The sequence below is a fragment of the Schistocerca piceifrons genome, chromosome 3 (genome assembly GCF_021461385.2).
Source record: "Schistocerca piceifrons isolate TAMUIC-IGC-003096 chromosome 3, iqSchPice1.1, whole genome shotgun sequence".
Taxonomy (NCBI): domain Eukaryota; kingdom Metazoa; phylum Arthropoda; class Insecta; order Orthoptera; family Acrididae; genus Schistocerca; species Schistocerca piceifrons.
Genome location: NC_060140.1, coordinates 298537556 through 298557372, shown reverse-complemented (window position 1 = coordinate 298557372; position 19817 = coordinate 298537556). Strand labels below are relative to the sequence as shown.

Below are 19817 nucleotides of genomic sequence, written 5' to 3'. Positions count from 1 at the left end.
AGTATGTACTGTACTTCCTCAATTCACCGCCAGTTGGCCCAATTGAAGGTAATGTTAACTTCAGTGCTTGTGCTGACATGCAACTCATTGCTCTACAGTACTAGCATCAAGCACATCAGTACGTAGCATCAACAGGTTAGTGTTCATCACGAACGTGGTTTTGCAGTCAGTGCAATGTTTACAAATGCGGAGTTGGCAGATGCCCATTTGATGTATGGATTAGCACGGGGCAATAGCCGTGGCGCGGTACGTTTGTACCGAGACAGATTTCCAGAACGAAGGTGTCCCGACAGGAAGACGTTCGAAGCAATTGATCGGCGTCTTAGGGAGCACGGAACAGCCGACCGTGGTGGCCGAGCGGTTCTAGGCGCTGCAGTCCGGAACCGCGGGGCTGCTACGGTCGCAGGTTCGAATCCTGCCTCGGGCATGGATGTGTGTGGTGTCCTTAAGTTAGTTAGGTTTAAGTAGTTCTAAGTTCTAGGGGACTGATGACCTAAGATGTTAAGTCCCATAGCGCTCCGAGCCAGCCAGCACGGAACATTCCAGCCCATGACTCGCGACTGGGGAAGACCTAGAACGACGAGGACACCTGCAATGGACGAGGCAATTCTTCGTGCAGTTGACGACAACCCTAATGTCAGCGTCAGAGAAGTTGCTGCTGTACAAGGTAACGTTGACCACGTCACTGTATGGAGAGTGCTACGGGAGAACCAGTTGTTTCCGTACCATATACATCGTGTGCAGGCACTATCAGCAGCTGATTGGCCTCCACGGGTACACTTCTGCGAATAGTTCATCCCACAATGTGTCAATCCTCATTTCAGTGCAGATGTTCTCTTTACGGATGAGGCTTCATTCCAACGTGATCAAATTGTAAATTTTCACAATTAACATGTGTGGGCTAACGAGAATCCGCACGCAATTGTGCAATCACGTCATCAACACAGATTTTCTGTGAACTTTTGGGCAGGCGTTGTTGGTTATGTCTTGATTGGGCCCCATGTACTTCCACCTACGCTCAATTGAGCACGTTATCATGATTTCATACGGGATACTCTACCTGTGCTGCTAGAACATGTGCCTTTACAAGTACGACACAACATGTGGTTCATGCACGATGGAGCTCCTGCGCATTTCAGTCGAAGTGTTCGTACGCTTCTCAACAACAGATTCGGTGACCGATGGATTGGTAGAGGCGGACCAAATCCATGACCTCCACGCTCTCCTGACCTCAACCCTCTCGAATTTCATTTATGGGGGCATTTCAAAGCTCTTGTCTACGCAACCCCGGTACCAAATGTAGAGCCCCTTCATGCTCGTATTGTGGACGGCTGTGACACAATACGCCATTCTCCAGGGCTGCATCAGCACATCAGGGATTCCATGCGACGGCGGGTGAATGCATGTATCCTCGCTAACGGAGGACATTTTGAACATTTCCTGTAACAAAATGTTTGAAGTCACGCTGGTACGTTCTGTTGCTGTGTGTTTCCATTCCATGATTAATGTGATTTGAAGAGAAGTAATAAAATGAGCTCTAACATGGAAAGTAAGCGTTTCCGGACACATGTCCACATAACATATTTTCTTTCTTTGTGTGTGAGGAATGTTTCCTGAAAGTTTGGCCGTACCCTTTTGTAACACCCACTATATCCACAACTGTGAATATGTGATAAACTATACCGTTTATTGGCGACATAGGAAAATTTGTGCCGGGCCGGGTCTCGAACCCGGATATCCCGCTTTACCCTAGCGGTCGGTTCGTATGTCCTGGAGGCGTGCTCGGAAAGCTGAGGTGAAGCCGGCACGTTAGCTCAGCGTGTCCGGTCAGAGGGTTAGCCGCCCTCTGTAATAAATAAAAAATAAAATAAAATAAAAAATAAAAAAACTGAGTTAATGGAACGACGATGAACTTGAACAAGCGTCATGGGACGTCCGCCCCGAGCAAATACGAATGTTGGAACTTAAATAGTGGCAACTATTTATTCACAACCTATAGAAAGAGCTACATGTTTACAGTGGTAACTGTCCTTCAAAGTAGGCACCAGCGTTGTGTAGAACCCGCTGCCAGCGATGTGGAAGGCAGTAGTATATCGTTTAGCAGAGCCTGTTCTGTTGATGGTGCGAATGGAGCGGTCTACTGCCTGTCGAATCTCTGGAACAGTTCTGAAGCGAATGACTCGAAGTGGTTCCTTCATCTTCAGAATCAAATCAAAGTCACAAGGACTTAAGTCCGTGGAGTATGGTGGATGGTACAGTACTTCCCAGTTCCATCGAGCGAAGGGAGTAGCCACAGCTTGCGCTGTATGCGCCGGCGCATTGTCGTGAAAAATGATGGATGGGTTGTGCAGAAAGTGTCGCCGCTTCTTTCGCAGGTGATGCTCTAAAAACGAACAGTAATACTGTCTACAGACGGTCTGCCGTGGAGGAACGTAATGCGTTGGGATAACACTATCACAGTCGTACACGAGAATCACCATAACTTTCACCATAGTGGGGCTCTGACGCACTTTCGACTTTCGCGGCGACCCATAAGGACGCCATTCGTTGGACTGGCGTTTCAGTTTAGGCCTGTACGATGTGGCCCATGTCTCATCGAGTGTTACGATACAGCGTAAGAAAGCCTTATCGCTCATAGCGCTCCAAGTGCGTCTGAGCAGCGTTGTAACTAATCCATTTTTGCATTTCCGTCAAGTCATGCGGAACCCATCGTAATGCAGTTTTTCACATGCCCAGGCGTTCCTTCAGGATGCGAAGCACAGTAGTATGCGCTAATCCGATTTCGTGGGCGAGCTCACGAATCGTATGGTGTCGATCACTGTCCACTAACGCGGCAACAGGATGAACTTTTTCTTCAGAGACGCTAGCACGACCTGCCCGATGCATGTCTGCCAGTTTGCCGACCTTCGTTGAAGGCTTTTACCCAACGTGCCACTGTTCTGTGCGGCAATGCCGATTCCCCGCACGCCTCTTGAAGACCTTGATGACACCGTCGTGCTGTAGGACCTCTGGCACATTCAATCTTGATCCATCTCCGTTGTTCCTGTTTCGAAAACATAGTGACACCCTTACATTAGACCGCTCGCTCACAAGAGACCGTGTTTCCCTCGATTGTGCACACGCCGGTGACAAGGGACGGGTGAGTCCATTTGCTCGGAGATAAGGTAGGCATGTCAACAACGTGTGCTCCAGCCACAATAGTAGATTCCATTGCATAGTGTTTCCGCAGCAGTGTTGCCACTATTTAAGTTCCAGACTACGTAGAACGAACAATGACGAACAAAATGAGAACACAAATCAAAAGTGATTAACACGATCGATAGCGCAAAGCAGGAAATCCGGGTACGAGTCCTAGTCCGGCACAAATTTTCGTATGTCGCCGATAAATCGTTCAGCTGGAGTATCATCGTAAACGCAATTGCGAGTACATTTCTTGCATTTTTATCGTTCGATTTCTCCTCTGAACGGACCATACTGTCGCATCAAACTGCATTTCCGTTTGATTTACGCCGAAATATCTAGGTCCATACACTGCCAACCAATGTGAAGTGCATGGAAGAGGGTAGGCCTACTTAGTATATGGTAGGATTTCTTCCCGCTCCAATCAAGTATGGAGAGCGGAAAGAATGATTCTTAAGCGCCTCTGTGCGCGCTGTAATTAGTCTAATCTTGTCTTCGTGGTCTTTGCAGAGGGGGAAGTTAGGAGGCTGTAGCGTGTTTCTAACTTCCTGTTAAAACCGGTTCTTGAACTTGCTAAGTGGGCTTTCGTGTGATAATATACGTCCTTCTTGAAGCGTCTGCCTCTTCAGGTTTTTCAGCATTTCGGTGACGCTCTCCCGTGACTCAAACCTGAGTCCATTCATGCTGCCCTTCTATGTGTACGTCAGTAGCCACTGTTACTCCTGTCAAGTAAGAGTCCAACACATTTAACCTATATTCTAAGATTGGATGCAGAAGTGTTTCGGAAGCAGTATCCTTTGTAGACTGGCTGAATTTTCCACTGTCTTTGCTCTGAACCAAAGTCTACTTTCCTGTGATTGAGCCTATATATTCTGTATTCATTCCATCCTACAGGCATACAAGTTCTTCCAGCAAGATATAGGGGTTGGACGAAAATATGGAAACACTAAAAAAATAACACATTATCATGCCTACTGCTGTGTAAGAAATCAGCTGGCGTTCAAAACAGCTTCCACTCGTCTCGGAATGGACAAATGCTGGTCTTGTAGGGAATGTTTTCAGGGAAATCTTATGCCGTTAGATTAGATTAGATTTACTTTCATTCCAATTGATCCGTAGTGAGGAGGTCCTCCGGGATGTAGAGCATTTCCTTCAAATAGTGGCAAGGTCAGGTGACGTTGCTGGAGGCGGCTGGCGTTAGCGCACCGAACTCGCCGAAACAGACCGCAAAGGCTCGATTATACTGAGATCGGTGACATTGGTAGCCACACTAGGTGCGAAAATTTATCCTCGTTCTCACAAAACGAGTCCTGGACGACGCGAGTTGGTAATCATCGGCCTCTATTTTTGGAACACAGCATAAAATTTTCACATGGGATGAACCTGAACAGTCAAAATGGTCACGTAGTCTTTGCCAGTACTGCGACCTTGCAGAGTAGTCATGGGAGCCACGAAATACCACGATATTGCTACCCAAATCATCATTGAATCCCTCGCTCTTCGAACGTAAACTCGGCCAGAAGTTGGTGACGCTGTGAAACAAAAGTCATCCGACCAAATGACTTTCTTACATAACTCCATAGTTCGGCTTTTATGGCTTTGGAACAATGTTTTCCGGTTACGGGCGTTTGTATCAGTAACGTGTGGTTTTGGAATTCCACCTCGCCCGGAAATTCCCCGCTTATGGATCTCCCTTTGTGTTGTTTTGGTGCTGACAGCGATCGCAAAGTGCGACATTCACTTCTGCAGCGACTTTTACAGCTGTCGTCGTCTTATTTTTCGTCGCAACGACCGTCTGTCGCAACCACTCAACACATCCTTTCGACCACGTTGCGACTTAGCGCATGTTATTTTTCCTCTAGTCCTCTATGCGGTATAAATCTTCCGATACAGTGCCTCCTGAAACACCAGACACTTCGGCCATTTTGGCTATGGAAGCACCCACCATACGATCATCACGTTCCGATGCACTGAGCTCCAACATAATGCACTTACAACTAAACAGAACACTGTTTTGACCGACTAACATTTGGAACGTATTGCAACGTATTGCACGGGTGCTGTTCTTGGTCAAGTACAACAATGCAACGTGCAGGCTTTCTTAGCATCTGAATTTATGTTCAAGCCTTCATTCCTTCTGGAGTTTCCATATTTTTGTCCACCTCTTCTATTTGTATGAACTGACGTATTTTGATTGTGAGTCATGGATGTTGTATTCATAAGACTTCGTTGCGCTTTGTGAGGGGCATAATTTTACATTTCTTTGCATTTAAATCTAGTTACCAATTGTTACACCACACTGAAATCTTATAAATATCTGACAGGATATTTGCGCACCTTTCTTCAGGCGGCACTTCACTATAGAGAACTGCATCAGCTGCAGAAGTCTGAGATTCTTATAAATATTCTTTGCCAGATGATTAATATACAAAACGAACAGCAAGAATCAGGGCTATTTAGACTGCCGCCTAGGTGCCAGCACGGCTAAAAAGTACACAATACAAAAATAAAAAAAATTAAATTTCTCTCTTTTTCGCGGGAACTTAAAAAAGTAAATTGCACGTTATTATGGCAGAGCAAGTAACTTTTATTGAATGCTGCAATACACTTCAATGTGACAAAGATTCATGACATTATTTTCCAACTGTATCACCATGTTTCGCAAACAATGGTCGGAACATTCTGCGAGTAACCCAATTCGTCGACGGTAGAAATCCGCTCCTTGGCGACGTAACTTTCGAGACCCGCTGTTTGAACATCCTCGTTATTGGAAAAATCTCATTGTCCCCAAATGTTCACCCTCGACTTCCTGGACATTGTCTCCTGTGGTCGATGTCAATGGTCTTCCTTCCCGATCAGTGTCACCGACGTCTGTGCGGCTTTGTTCAAATTATTGGCACCACTTCACTATAGCTAGACGCGACATTTCATTTGGTCCATATACCGCCAGAATTTCACGGCGAATTTGAATCCGTTGTAGACATTCTGACCACAAAAATTGTACTGTTCCGCGTACTTTCATCTTTCAAGTACGTTTCCAGTTGCCGTGCTATTTCGCTCCCACATCGCGATGCGCCTGATCTTGGTACCACAGAAGAACTATGTCTACAAGAAGCCCGAAACAGTGTACACAATGGTTTTAGCGTGGGTCGGCATGTGTAACTCACTTTCTAAAGCCCCATGTAATGCGTGTTACATACCCACTTATGATTAGAAAAGTCGTGGACTTAGTTGTTTTGTGCGGGTTAACGAATTTTCCAGTGGACATCTGATATTAAGTAAGTCGCCACTCAGCTTTCTAACACTGCTCCCCTTCACGTTAAGTTCCCAGGTGCCCAGTCGAATGCCTGGTGCTTCACATGGAGAAATCTGTTAGACTTTTAAAAGAATGGTTGACAGAATTTTGCCAGATTGAAGTGAGTTCGAAAACGGAAAAAGTAAATTTATTCTATATCTCATTTCGACCGAAACAGGAGCCATAAAATTTTGTCCTGTAGCCGGGCGCGGATTCTTGGCCTCTTAAAATAAGGAAAAGGATCTCGTTAATGAGATACTGCAGAAAATGTACTTGGTGGTTGTAATTAAAGTGCAGCTACTGACAGAGATGCCGTGTGGGCTGCATTATCGTATGGCAGCGAAACTTGGCAGATATTCTAACGCGTTAATGCGGAACTGTCTCACGCTGGAAAAAATGCAATTCCAATTTTGTCCACCAGATGCAAATCTGTCACTGTGGACGCATGAAATATGTATAAAAAATTTCCACATGAAATGGATTAGGAACGGAACGCAGACAGAATATGTTAGACGAGTGAAAAAGTCATAATTTTGCGTTTATTATTAAGCGTCACGATCACAGTTTGTCCAGTATGAGTAACGGAGATGTCAACGAATAACGTACAGTGTTAGATTTGTACCTAGTGGCCAAAATTGGAACAATTTTTTTTTCAGCGTAAACCGGTTAGCACATCTACCAAGTTCAGCTGCCATACGATGATTACACCCCACACTGGACCTCCGTGAGTGGCTGCACTTAAATTATAACAACCCTGTAAAAGAGTTCGTTAGATCCACAGCGTCTGACGGATATCTTACTGATTCTACACGTCATGTAAAGGTAACGCGACCACGGGAAATTTCTAGAGATAAATTCAATTGTTAAACAAACAAATGCGTTAAAAATACGTATTTATGTTTATAAATAACATTTTATTGTAATGATTATATAACTACAAACTGAAAACAACTCCACAAACTTATCGCCATAATTGTTACAACATTACGATGATTGTACTCGCAATATACAGGGTGTTATAAAAAGGTACGGCCAAACTTTCAGGAAACATTCCTCACACACAAAGAAAGAAAATATATTATGTGGACATATGTCCGGAAACGCTTACTTTACTCATTTTATTACTTCTCTTCAAATCACATTAATCATGGAATGGAAACACACAGTAGCAGAACGTACCAGCGTGACTTCAAACATTTTGTTACAGGGAATGTTCAAAATATCCTCCGTTAGCGAGGATACATGCATCCACCCTCCGTCGCATGGAATCCCTGATGAGCTGATCCAGCCCTGGAGAATGGCGTATTGTATCACAGCCGTCCACAATACGAGCACGATGAGTCTCTACATTTGGTACCGGGGTTGCGTAGACAAGAGCTTTCAAATGCCCCCATAAATGAAAATCAAGAGGGTTGAGGTCAGGAGAGCTTGGAGGCCATGGAATTAGTTCGCCTCTACCAATTCATCGGTCACCGAATCTGTTGAGAAGCGTACGGACACTTCGACTGAAACGTGCAGGAGCTCCATCGTGCATGAACCACATGTTGTGTCCTACTTGTAAAGGCACATGTTCTAGCAGCACGAGTAGAGTATCCCGTATGAAATCATGGCGGTGAATCGAGGAAGTACAGTACATACTGACGAAACTAAAATGAGCTCTAACATGGAGATTAAGCGTTTCCGGACACATGTCCACATAACATCTTTTCTTTATTTTTGTGTGAGGAATGTTTCCTGAAAGTTTGACCGTACCTTTTTGTAACACCCTGTATGAACACACATGCTGTCGCAGCTCTGTACCCCTCCCGACGGAGGTTCAAGTCCTCCCTCGGGCATGGGTGTGTATGTTGTTCTTAGCATAAGATGGTTTAAGTATTATGTAAGCCTAGGGACCGATGACCTCTGCAGCGTGGTTTCTTATGAATTCACACACATTTGCACTTTTTTTTTTGCAAGTGCGCCTTAACAACAACAATGTAACATCAAAAAAGCTGTCTTAAACTTACCCCGGAGTATAAAATGTTCAAACAACTTACGTAAATTCAGACGGTTGGCTTTTTCGATAACCATCGACACTTCCGTAGTGCGGCATGTGCAGAAAGACAAAGCGGACGCGCGCGCGCGCGCGCGCGCGCACACACACACACACACACACACACACACACACACACAACTAGCACCACCACGCGACCAAAGATAACCAACATCAAAAGTTATTGATAGCAAATATTAATTACGAGCAGATGAGCAAGCAGCATTAACTCTATCCCTATGCTGTTTGACAAGGGAGATAGCAGGATTCCAAGCAAACTTTGCGAAATTTAAGCAAAATTGGCTTAAATTGTGCTTGAAATCCTGCCCTCTCCCTATTCAAACAGCAGAGGGTCAGCGTAAATGCTGTTTGCTCACTTTCCTGTAGTTAATATTCACTATCGATAACTTCTGACAATATAGTCTTTAGTTACGTGGTTGCGATAATTGTTTACGTTGTGAACGTCTTTCTGCATATGACGTGTTATGGTTCTTGGTCGGCGTAGTCCCTCCTACTGAGAGTTCTAGTTTCCTTGCATAGCGCTCACTTATCGTATTTGTGGTTTGAAAATCAATGATTGTTCACCTGTCGAAATATAGGCGTTTGTCGAAGACGTCACTTGGCTGCATTCTCGTATGTTGTTTGAACTGTTATGCCTGTGATCATAAATTGTACAGTAAAATTTTGTAGTTGACATGGATATTGATCTGATTTTTCTATTCTTTTGTGCAATTCGTTGAGAGATACTGGTGAATGCGAGGGTAGTTTACCTTTCTTACTACAACATTATGAAGGAATCTTTAGTTAAATATGTAACTCCAAAAACATTCTTCCCAATAGCTTACAACTAAGGTGACTAACTCTGATTGTGAGGTTAGCTGGCATGCCCCTAGAGGTGAGTTTGCGTAACATGATACGGATAGCGATAACAAAGCAATTTTCGAGTAAAAACATTTTATTTTGTCAATGCTTGGGCTTGCTTCAAAATGTAAATTCTTCAAAAACTAAATTCCTCGTGACAAAATAGTACTTGAACAAACATAAATTCTGCTTAAATGTGTAAACAATTTCGTGGACTTAAATGTTTTAACAAACAATGATTTCTTGAAGAAAAATAAGTTCCAGTTATTATTATAGCTACTTGCAGTTATTTAAATAAAATTAGCAACCACGAATGTAGGATTTGTCGGCTCATTTATTTGAACTGGTGGGTTCAATTTTCTCACAGTTTTACTTACGGTCGTACCAAACTGAATCATGCTAGTCTGGCCATCTTCGGTTTTTTCCTCTTTTGATGATCGTGAACACGGGAATTTCGTTGCCATCGCTTTCAACAATCTTCCCAGTATACTGACGAGCATAGAACTTCACAAAAACGCACACTTAAATGCGTTGAGGGTCATGAAGAGGACTTGATATTGTGGAGCATTCCTTACTCGATGTAATCTTTGCGTAAGGCTGTGCCAACTGGGACCAACCTAATTACGATAACTATCCCCAAAGAGATATCAGAAACCATACAAAGCAATACATCAGAAACAAAGCATTGTGATACAAAGAATTGTGGTACATGAGTGCAACCATAGTTAACCACGCTTTCGAAAAATTCCATAAGCTACGCCTCAATTCGATCTATAGATTCACCAGAACAAAAGAAATTACGATAAAAAAATTTTGTCACTAATCAGAAAAACGAAGAAACAGGGGTCTTTCCTTTACGACGTTTCCAAGCAGACTGAAGTTTTGGTGAATGGTGCACCTTTACGTACACTATGTGATCAAAAGTATCCGGTCACGCCCCAAAAATATACCTTTTTCATATTAGGTGCATTGTGCTGCCTCCTACTGCCAGGTACTCCATATCAGCGACCTCAGTAGTCATTAGACATCGTGAGAAAGCAGAATGGGGCGCTCCGCGGAACTCACCGACTTCGAAAGTGGTCAGGTGGTTGGGTGTCGCTTGTGTCATATGTCTGTACGCGAGATTTCCACCCTCCTAAACATCCCTAGGTCCACTGTTTCCGATGTGATAGTGAAATGGAAACATGAAGTAACACGTACAGCACAAAAGCGTACAGGCCGACCTCGTCTGTTGACTGACAGAGACCGCCGATAGTTGAAGAGGGTCGTAATGTGTAATAGGCAGGCATCTATCCAGACCATCATACAGGAATTCCAAACTGCATTAGGATCCACTGCAAGTACTATGACAGGCTGGAGGTGAGAAAACTTGGATTTCATGGTCGAGCGACTGCTCATAAGCCACACATCACGCCCATTTTTATATGAGTTTTGGCAACTTTAGCTAAATTATTGTTTGGATGCCCTTCGTGATTCCATCACTCTCTCTCCCCCCCTTCCTCCCCCCCTTCATCCCCCCCCCCCCCACGGGCGGAATTTGTGCGCTCTATCTGTCTGCACTCAGAGTAAATCTCATCTATAAATGTGAGAACGTTCTCTAAGTGAAACTTCCTGGCAGATTAAAACTGCGTGCAAGACCAGGACTCGATCCTGGGACCTTGCCTTTCGCTGGTATGTGCTCGACCATCTCAGATACCCAAGCGCAACTTATGACCCGTCCTCACACCTCTAAGTGTTTGCATAGCGTGTACATGAGGTGGAACGAGGGTACCAGTCTAGTATTTACCCAACTGGACATGGGAAATCATCTAAAAGCCACATCCAAGCTGTCTGGTTCACCACTGCTCATAGCCAGTCCACGAAGCGGAGTCGACCCGGTGGAGACTCGCTTTTCAAAATTTCGGAAGTGGCAAGTTAACAACAGGGCTAATTTTTTACTGACTAAACCTTAACTGCTGCGTTGTAGGTTCTTAATTCCAATATTCCTCTAAAACTTATTTTTTAGGGTTGGTTACCAGAAAATGTTCCCTAATGGGTCCCACCCGACGGGTAAAATGAAGCCTTAGTGCAGAACCCAATGCAGTTCTCTGGGGATCATCTCAAGCTACTTCTACTTGTGCTAACAACTCCCCATCCAAAAGAATTTGTTGCGCCCTTTCTACCAGGAAATCTTCAATCCAGTCACAAATTTCGTTTCATACACCATACTTCCTTCTTACACACGTTGTTGTAAGCCTTATGCTGGAACTGTCCGTCCGGCCGCGGTGGCCGTGCGGTTCTAGGCGCTCCAGTCTGGAGCCGCGCTGCTGCTACGGTCGCAGGTTCGAATCCTGCCTCGGGCATGGGTGTATGTGATGTCCTTAGGTTAGTTAGGTTTAAGTAGTTCTAAGTTCTAGGGGACTAATGACCACAGCAGTTGAGTCCCATAGTGCTCAGAGCCATTTGAACCATTTGGAACTGTCCGTGACCGGGCCGCAGGTGGACGACATCGAGATGAAACTGGACCAGCTGATCGAGATGTACCTGGAGGACCGCAAGCGGCTTCTGGCGCTGCCGCTGCCCACGGACTCGGGCCCGCCCCCGCCGCCCGCCCCCGCGCCACCGCCCGCTCCGCCGCCTACGCCAGCGCTCCGCCCCAAACCCATTCTCATCGACAAGCAGGCGTCGGAGCCCAACACGCCCATCGCCAAGAGCTTCACCGACGTCACGGCGGTGGTGCGGACCATGCAGCGCGGCCACTCCGACCTCAGCCACCGCATCCGGAAGCGCGTCACCCTCAGGTAAGCAGCACACTCCGCTCCTTAGTCTCTAGTGAAATAACAAATCATTTAAGATTTGTCTTGTAGTGGTCGCGCGGTCAACAGCAGCAACAACAACAACAACTGATGACTGTTATCTACAAGCCTGGTTTACACCGGGGCGAACACAAACCACCACAAGCGAACGAAAATTGTCTCTGGTTTCAACGGCAGGCAATCTGCTAGTGAACGCCATTCGGTGGTGTAACTGTGGCGTTGGCTGGTGGTTACTCATGTACGGAAGCTTGTCGGTCTGTCAGTGAACCGTCAAAGGAAGTTCCCGTCCTGTTCGCTTCGGGGAGAGCAGTGGACAGAGCATTCGCTGGTCTGCAGCTTTAGCTCCGAACCTTTTTTTCTTTTGACATGAGTTGCGAGAGCGATGATGAGCCAGAGAGACTGTAATGTTGGTGACAAAAGAATATAGGTATCGTAGGTACTTGTAGGATCCAAGAAATCAACAGTGTACATGCCAAAGCAAAACAGATGCAATTGACAGAAAATTTATGAAGCACTCAGATGCCCAACTAATGACGCCAGAAAGATAATTTTTTACTTATCTATTTATTTATGTAACTTGCTCCTACATCTGTCCAGGTTTTCACACATGCAGCATTTTTTTTTTTTTTTTTACGTTTAGTTTCCCAAGAAATAACAGTAGTTTTATACTGAGGTGACAAAAGTCATGGGATAGCGATATGCACATACTTAAGTAGCTGTAGTATTGCGTATACAAGGTACAAAAGGGCAGTGCATTGGAGGAGCTGTCATTTGTACTCAGGTGATTCACGTGAAAAGGCATCTGACGTGATTACGGCCGCACGACGGGATTTAACAGACTTTGAAAGCGGAATGTAGTTGGAACGAGACGCATGGGACATTCCATTTCGGAAACCATTAGGGAATTCAATATTCCGAGACCCACCGTGTCAAGAGTATGTTGAGAACACCAAATTTCAGACAACAGACAAACCATTGGCCGACGGCCTTCACTTGACGACACAGAGCAGCGTTGTTTGATTAGACTTGTCAGTGCTAACAGACAAGCAACGCTCTGTGATACAACCGCAGAAATCAATGTGGGACTTCATGACGAACGTATCCGTTAGGACACTGCGCGACCTGTGGCGTCAGTGGGCTATGGCAACAGACGACTGACGCGAGTGTCTGTGCTAACGGCACGACATCGCCTCAAGCGCCTCCCCTGTGACCATATCGGTTGGACACTAGACGACTGGAAAACCGTGCCCTGGTCAGATGAATCTCGATTTCAGTTGGTAAGAGACGATGGCTGGGTTCAAGTGTGGTGCACACACCACAAGGCCATGGACCCAAGTTGTCAACAAGCCTCTGTGCTAGCTGATGATGGCTCGAAAATGGTGGGGGCTGTTTTTACGTAGAATGGACTGAGTCCTCTGGTCCAATTATACCGCTCATTGACTGGATATGGTTATTTTCGGCCTCTTGGACACCATTTGCAGCCATTCATGGACTCCATGTTCGAAAATAACGATCGCGTTTTTGTGTATGGCAATGCGCCCTGTCACTGGACCACAGTTGTTCGTAATTGGTTTGAACGACATTCTGGACAGTTCGAACGAATGATTTGGCCACCCAGATCGCCCGACATGAACCCTACGGAACATCCATGGGACATAAACCCTTTAACGATATGCCTAAGTGGCGAATCTATAAGACTGACAGAAAAGTTCTTCAGTGTTGTCCTTGAACACACAATATTATTACCACAGTACATTCCATTCGACAAAGCGGATTATAGACCAGACCCTAACAGGAACTAACTGGGTTACGTGACTATATTTGGCACCTAGAGGGTCAAATAATATAATTCTTGGTTGCTTGTCTCACTGCCGCGATCTGACCCTAATCCACAGTCAGTAGAAACTGGAATACTCCAAGCAGATATCTTTGCGACCAATGAATAAGCAACTACAGCTCTAAAGTAGTACCAGAGTGAGCAGTGTTGGTGGCATAATTGTTAACTCAAGTACAGTTTGCCGGCTTAGCTACTTAGGCACTCTACCTTGTTTAGATATATGATACAACAATAACAATGCTTCAAAAATTGATTCAGTAACACTCAGTGAGCCTTAATTAGTAAAAATAACAACAGTAGAACAATAAGAATTTAACGAAATGACAGAAATACAGTAAATCAAGAAACAAGACTTACCCATAAAACGTTAACATACATTGAACGATTGAATACTTGTCGCTGGATTCAACAAGCCAAGAAAGATTTAGAAGAAAATTCATGTCACGTAACATGTAAGTTTCAGTTAGCGCGTCTGCAAACGATCGTTTTAACAGGTTATGTCTATAGGACCATTAATTCGGAAAATGTAGAGTTTCTCTACTCTGTTCATCATAAGAATAAACCTGACGTAAACATTATGCCATGTATTCTTCCGCGTTTGCTTGAATCTCATTGGATTTCGTTTCACGTGGAGCGGAAGCCAAGTTGTGACCAGCGCAGTGAAGTACGATCATAAGGATACGCTTTATGCTGTGTTACACGCACGTGGACTGAGCGATAATGTGCAGGACAACAGCTTTATGGAGCATGGAACTTGGACAGCACTGGCCAACCACTGGTCCTACTAGTCTGCAATAGTGTGAGCAATAGCAGTTCAGACGTAAAAAGATACGGGCAAAGAAACAATGAAGCATCGAATGTCATTTAATTTTTAAAGAACATAAATAATATTTGGTAAAACTCCAGCACTACCGCGCACTTCTTAGGTGATCAGCTGGAAAGCAGAAAATGCTCTTGTTCTCACCTGACATAGTACTGTAATTACAAACAAGAGTGATTAAAATTCCTAACTTAAACACAGGGTAATTTTTCTGAGCGAGCTACGTGCGATGCAAAAGCATACTGCAGAGATTTCACCGTCCTGTAGCATACTGAAGCCGCTGAAAGTATTACAGTCAGTCGTCTCGTAATCTCCTAGCTCCTTCCTTATCCGAATGCGAGAAATACATTGCAGTACCGGAATTGTCACCTGCTACGTTGATAACGAGTCTATTAACAACAAAATCCACGAAGCGAACCAGGCGCCGCATTTTCTCCTCTTCTTTTATGACTTGTCATTCTATATCCTGCCAACATTCGGCAGTGACTTGTGAAAAAGGTACGTGCGTTAGTTCCTGTGCTTCTGTCAGTTTAACAGTCTTGTTATTTCTCGGGCCAAATCCCTTAACTTGGCTGCGGATAATTCTATTGGATTCATATTGTAATGGTACAGTGGCATATGTAAAAATGCAGCATTTGTATGGTGTGCTTGATGCTGTGAAAATGATTGTTTTTCATGTCTCAGCGACATATATCTACATCTGTGGTATAAAACAATGGACATAGTCCAAATGAAGACTATTTGGTTTTTCATTTTTGCCTTAAAAATTAAACTTACGTTTTCTTAGTTTAAGCAACCTTTGTTAACAGTCTTTCATAAAATATCGATAATTGAGAATTCATATTTGAAATGAATATAGGAATTTCGCGTGCAGTATGCAATTAAAAATAAGAAGACGTGCATTATTCATAAAAAATGATGATGAATTTTACAATTACGAGATGTAGGTATTTCAAATTGAGCCACCAAAAAAACTAACTCAGACAAGATTTGAACCATCGAACCATATACTATATGTTTCACAAAGATACTACGCTACCAATTCCTCTGTACATCGAGTGTGTGTTTGTGTTTCAACTGTATCTAAGACGGTCCCTCTAAAACTTCAAAGCTGATTATCTCGATACATTTGTGACAAATATTAAGAACAACCTATTTCTCGGCACTTTTTAAGAGAAACTGCGAAACCCGAATTCTGAACCGATTCCACAAACACCTTCGTCCCCGCTCTTATGCCCTGCGATTTTTCCTCTATTCGAGAGTGACCTCAAGGGCTGTCATAATCATCGGACGATGATGTGAAGGCAGCTGCCAACTCTTGGGTTTGAGATAAGTCGAAAGAATTTTCCAGTGGCGGAATAACAAAACTTGTTATACGTTGGGAGGAATGTGTCAATCTTGACGGTGATTATGCTGAAAAATAAATATATGATTCCGAAACTTAAGAATTGTGCTTTAATGTCCTTTTTGTCCTATCTTCCTACTTGTTTTTGTTTGTGTTCTACAAGCATGTGACATTACTTTTCAGCCTAACCTCGTATAAAATTTCCTTCTTCTACCACGACTTTCCTGAAGTAATGCGTTGGCAAGTACTTGTAGCTGCATTTTCCACCTCTTTTTTTTTACTCTCTTTATTGCGCTACTGGAATAGTTAGCGGTTCATGCAAGCCTCTCAAGAACACTTTTTAATGGTATTTTGCTTCCTCGTTAGTCCCTTCCGACAAAAATTTAATAGCGTTGCATATAATCCCGCGTGCCTAATTATAAAGGTCTTTCCCTGCACCTGTGATACTCAAAGACTGCGATGCCCTGCTACGTAACAAAGAGAGAGCAACACTCCAAGTACACAGGTCGGCAGCCGCCCATTCTCAATAATTGGATGAAATCTCCCACTGGTCAGGAGGAGCGTGAGCTTCTTCTGCACACTGGCCGAGTTAAATTGTGTGAGCTCTACGCTAGACATATTCCAAGGTTCTTGTAGAGACTATATCCTTATCGACATGGTGTGCTACCCAATATTGAGCCTGAAAGAACGTGAACCATTTGAAATAAAAAAAGCCACAGACTTCCAAGAAATAATTGTGGCACGAAAAATTATAGAGATTCTTCCTTTTGCTGCATCTACTCGTATATGAATGATTCTAATGCACGTCTGGTGAAGCGTAATTCATGAAGTCTCCTTAAGTAGAGTTTTCCAAGTTTTAATTTTTTATTTTCCAAACGTTCGAGTCTTAACAACAAAGTCATAATTTCAAATCTCACAAGAACGATTTAAAACGCGCCGCGCCACAAAAGGCTCTCAGAGAAGTCTGGAACTACATTTCGCTAATGCACCTTAATCGACCACTGAAAACTATCAGTATTCAGGAACTATATGGTAAAATGAATTAAATGTCTTACAACACAAAGTTTCGCTGATATCACGTCCTAATTTTAAATCACACGTCCGTATCTTCTTAAGAATTAAACAATTACATAAAAACAAGTGGCTGGGCTGCACTCCATTCTACTTTGTTGGCAGAGAAATGATGCGTGACGTGATATATTAAAGCCGTAGCACAGGCACACCCAGTAGTCTACTCAGCGAGTTACAGAGGAGAGCAATATCCCCCTCCACCACCCCTATTACCAAAAATTAAAATATTCTCAAACGGAACACTGAACCTACCCCACCACACGGACGGACGTATGAATTTGGTGTTATGTCTTGAAAAAAATGAACATGTACTGGATATCGACTCATAACAGGTATATGCAGAGCTATCTGTCGTGAAATCTCAAAACTATTTCGCTCTTCTCCGCTCTTTTTCTTGGAATTGATATTCCAGATACGTATGGATTCTAAAAGCTTGAAGTAACATTGTACCTTCAATTCACAATTTTTTCCTTGCGTCAAAACAACTAAACGTATGAATACAGAAAGTATTCGCATATTTCAGATCGTTACCTGTGTGACCAAAAAAAAAAAAAAAAAAAATATGAACAAATCTCTCAACCAGATAATTCATTGTAGACAGTAGGTACTTACCATAAAGTGGCAGCATTAATGTAATTGGTGTTTGTATTGCTCCAGATGAGTGAAGTCGTTTACGAAACATCATATTTTGACAGCGTTCCTTGGCATCATCTTCTGGTGATACCTACTGAATGAACGCCTCCTTTTTATCCTTATTGCTCCGCATCTTTTATCCCTCCCTACCAGGCCGCAAGTTGCGTCGGTGGGGTGAGTTGTGGAAGGACCCGAGGCCCAGTGCTCTGCGGTCTCCCAGAGCTTCCGCCCTCCCTCATCGGGTGCTGAAGTTACTCTCGGCCGACGTTGCCACTTCAGTTGGCTGATCATTGGGTCCAACGCTTTATTGAGAGTAAAGCCACTTTCTCTATTGTTCAGTCCATCGGCCACTCGTATCTTTACAACCTCCTTTAAATCACAGTCACAATACGACAAGGTCTGTTTTAGCACTTCATTTTGTTCATATTTCATTAAGTCCTCTGTAGCTATGCAGCAATCCGCAACTGGCGATTTTGTGCGTTTGTTGACTTCCGCGTTTCTCCTATGCGCCTGAAACCTTTCTTTGAATGTCAGTACCGCTCGCCTGATTTACAAGGACGTGCTGAGAAGTAATGCCTCCGAACGTTTTACTCATCATCATCATCATCATCATCATCATCATCATCATCATTTAAGACTGATTATGCCTTTCAGCGTTCAGTCTGGAGCATAGCCCCCCTTATAAAATTCCTCCATGATCCCCTATTCAGTGCTAACATTGGTGCCTCTTCTGATGTTAAACCTATTACTTCAAAATCATTCTTAACCGGATCCAGGTACCTTCTCCTTGGTCTGCCCCGACTCCTCCTACCCTCTACTGCTGAATCCATGAGTCTCTTGGGTAACCTTGCTTCTCCCATGCGTGTAACATGACCCCACCATCTAAGCCTGTTCGCCCTGACTGCTACACCTATAGAGTTCATTCCCAGTTTTTCTTTAATTTCCTCATTGTGGACACCCTCCTGCCATTGTTCCCATCTACTAGTACCTGCAATCATCCTAGCTACTTTCATATCCGTAACCTCAACCTTGTTGATAAGGTAACCTGAATCCACCCAGCTTTCGCTCCCGTACAACAAAGTTGGTCGAAAGATTGAACGGTGCACAGATAACTTAGTCTTGGTACTGACTTCCTTCTTGTAGAAGAGAGTAGATCGTAGCTGAGCGCTCAGTGCATTAGCTTTGCTACACCTCGCTTCCAGTTCTTTCACTATGTTGCCATCCTGTGAGAATATGCATCCTAAGTACTTGAAACCGTCCACCTGTTCTAACTTTGTTCCTCCTATTTGGCACTCAATCCGTTTATATTTCTTTCCCACTGACATTACTTTCGTTTTGGAGATGCTAATCTTCATACCATAGTCCTTACATTTCTGATCTAGCTCTGAAATATTACTTTGCAAACTTTCAATCGAATCTGCCATCACAACTAAGTCATCCGCATATGCAAGACTGCTTATTTTGTGTTCACATATCTTAATCTCACCCAGCCAGTCTATTGTTTTCAACATATGATCCATAAATAATATGAACAACAGTGGAGACAGGTTGCAGCCTTGTCTTATCCCTGAAACTACTCTGAACCATGAACTCAATTTACCATCAACTCTAACTGCTGCCTGACTATCCATGTAAAGACCTTTAATTGTATGCAAAAGTTTGCCTCCTATTCCATAATCTTGTAGAACAGACAATAACTTCCTCCTAGGAACCCGGTCATATGCCTTTTCTAGATCTATAAAGCATAGATACAATTCCCTGTTCCACTCATAACACTTCTCCATTATAGGCCGTAAGCTAAAGATCTTGTCCTGACAACCTCTAAGAGGCCTAAACCCACACTGATTTGAACGTTTTACTCTGTTCTCAAAATCGGTTGACGTATTACATGTCAAGCGTATTACTCGGTCGACTTTCCCACTTCGGTGACAAAAGCTGCAACTCTCTG

General features: G+C 43.7%; 1 protein-coding gene across 1 annotated transcript in view; it reads left to right on the top strand.

The window, feature by feature from the left end:
* LOC124789559 (potassium voltage-gated channel subfamily KQT member 5) overlaps positions 1 to 19817 on the top strand; it is a 506704-nt gene that overhangs the window by 350400 nt on the left and 136487 nt on the right. The window contains exon 9 of the mRNA XM_047256963.1: positions 11847 to 12148. Within this exon, the coding sequence (XP_047112919.1) occupies positions 11847 to 12148 (302 nt within the window). The remainder of the gene's footprint in view (positions 1 to 11846; positions 12149 to 19817) is intronic.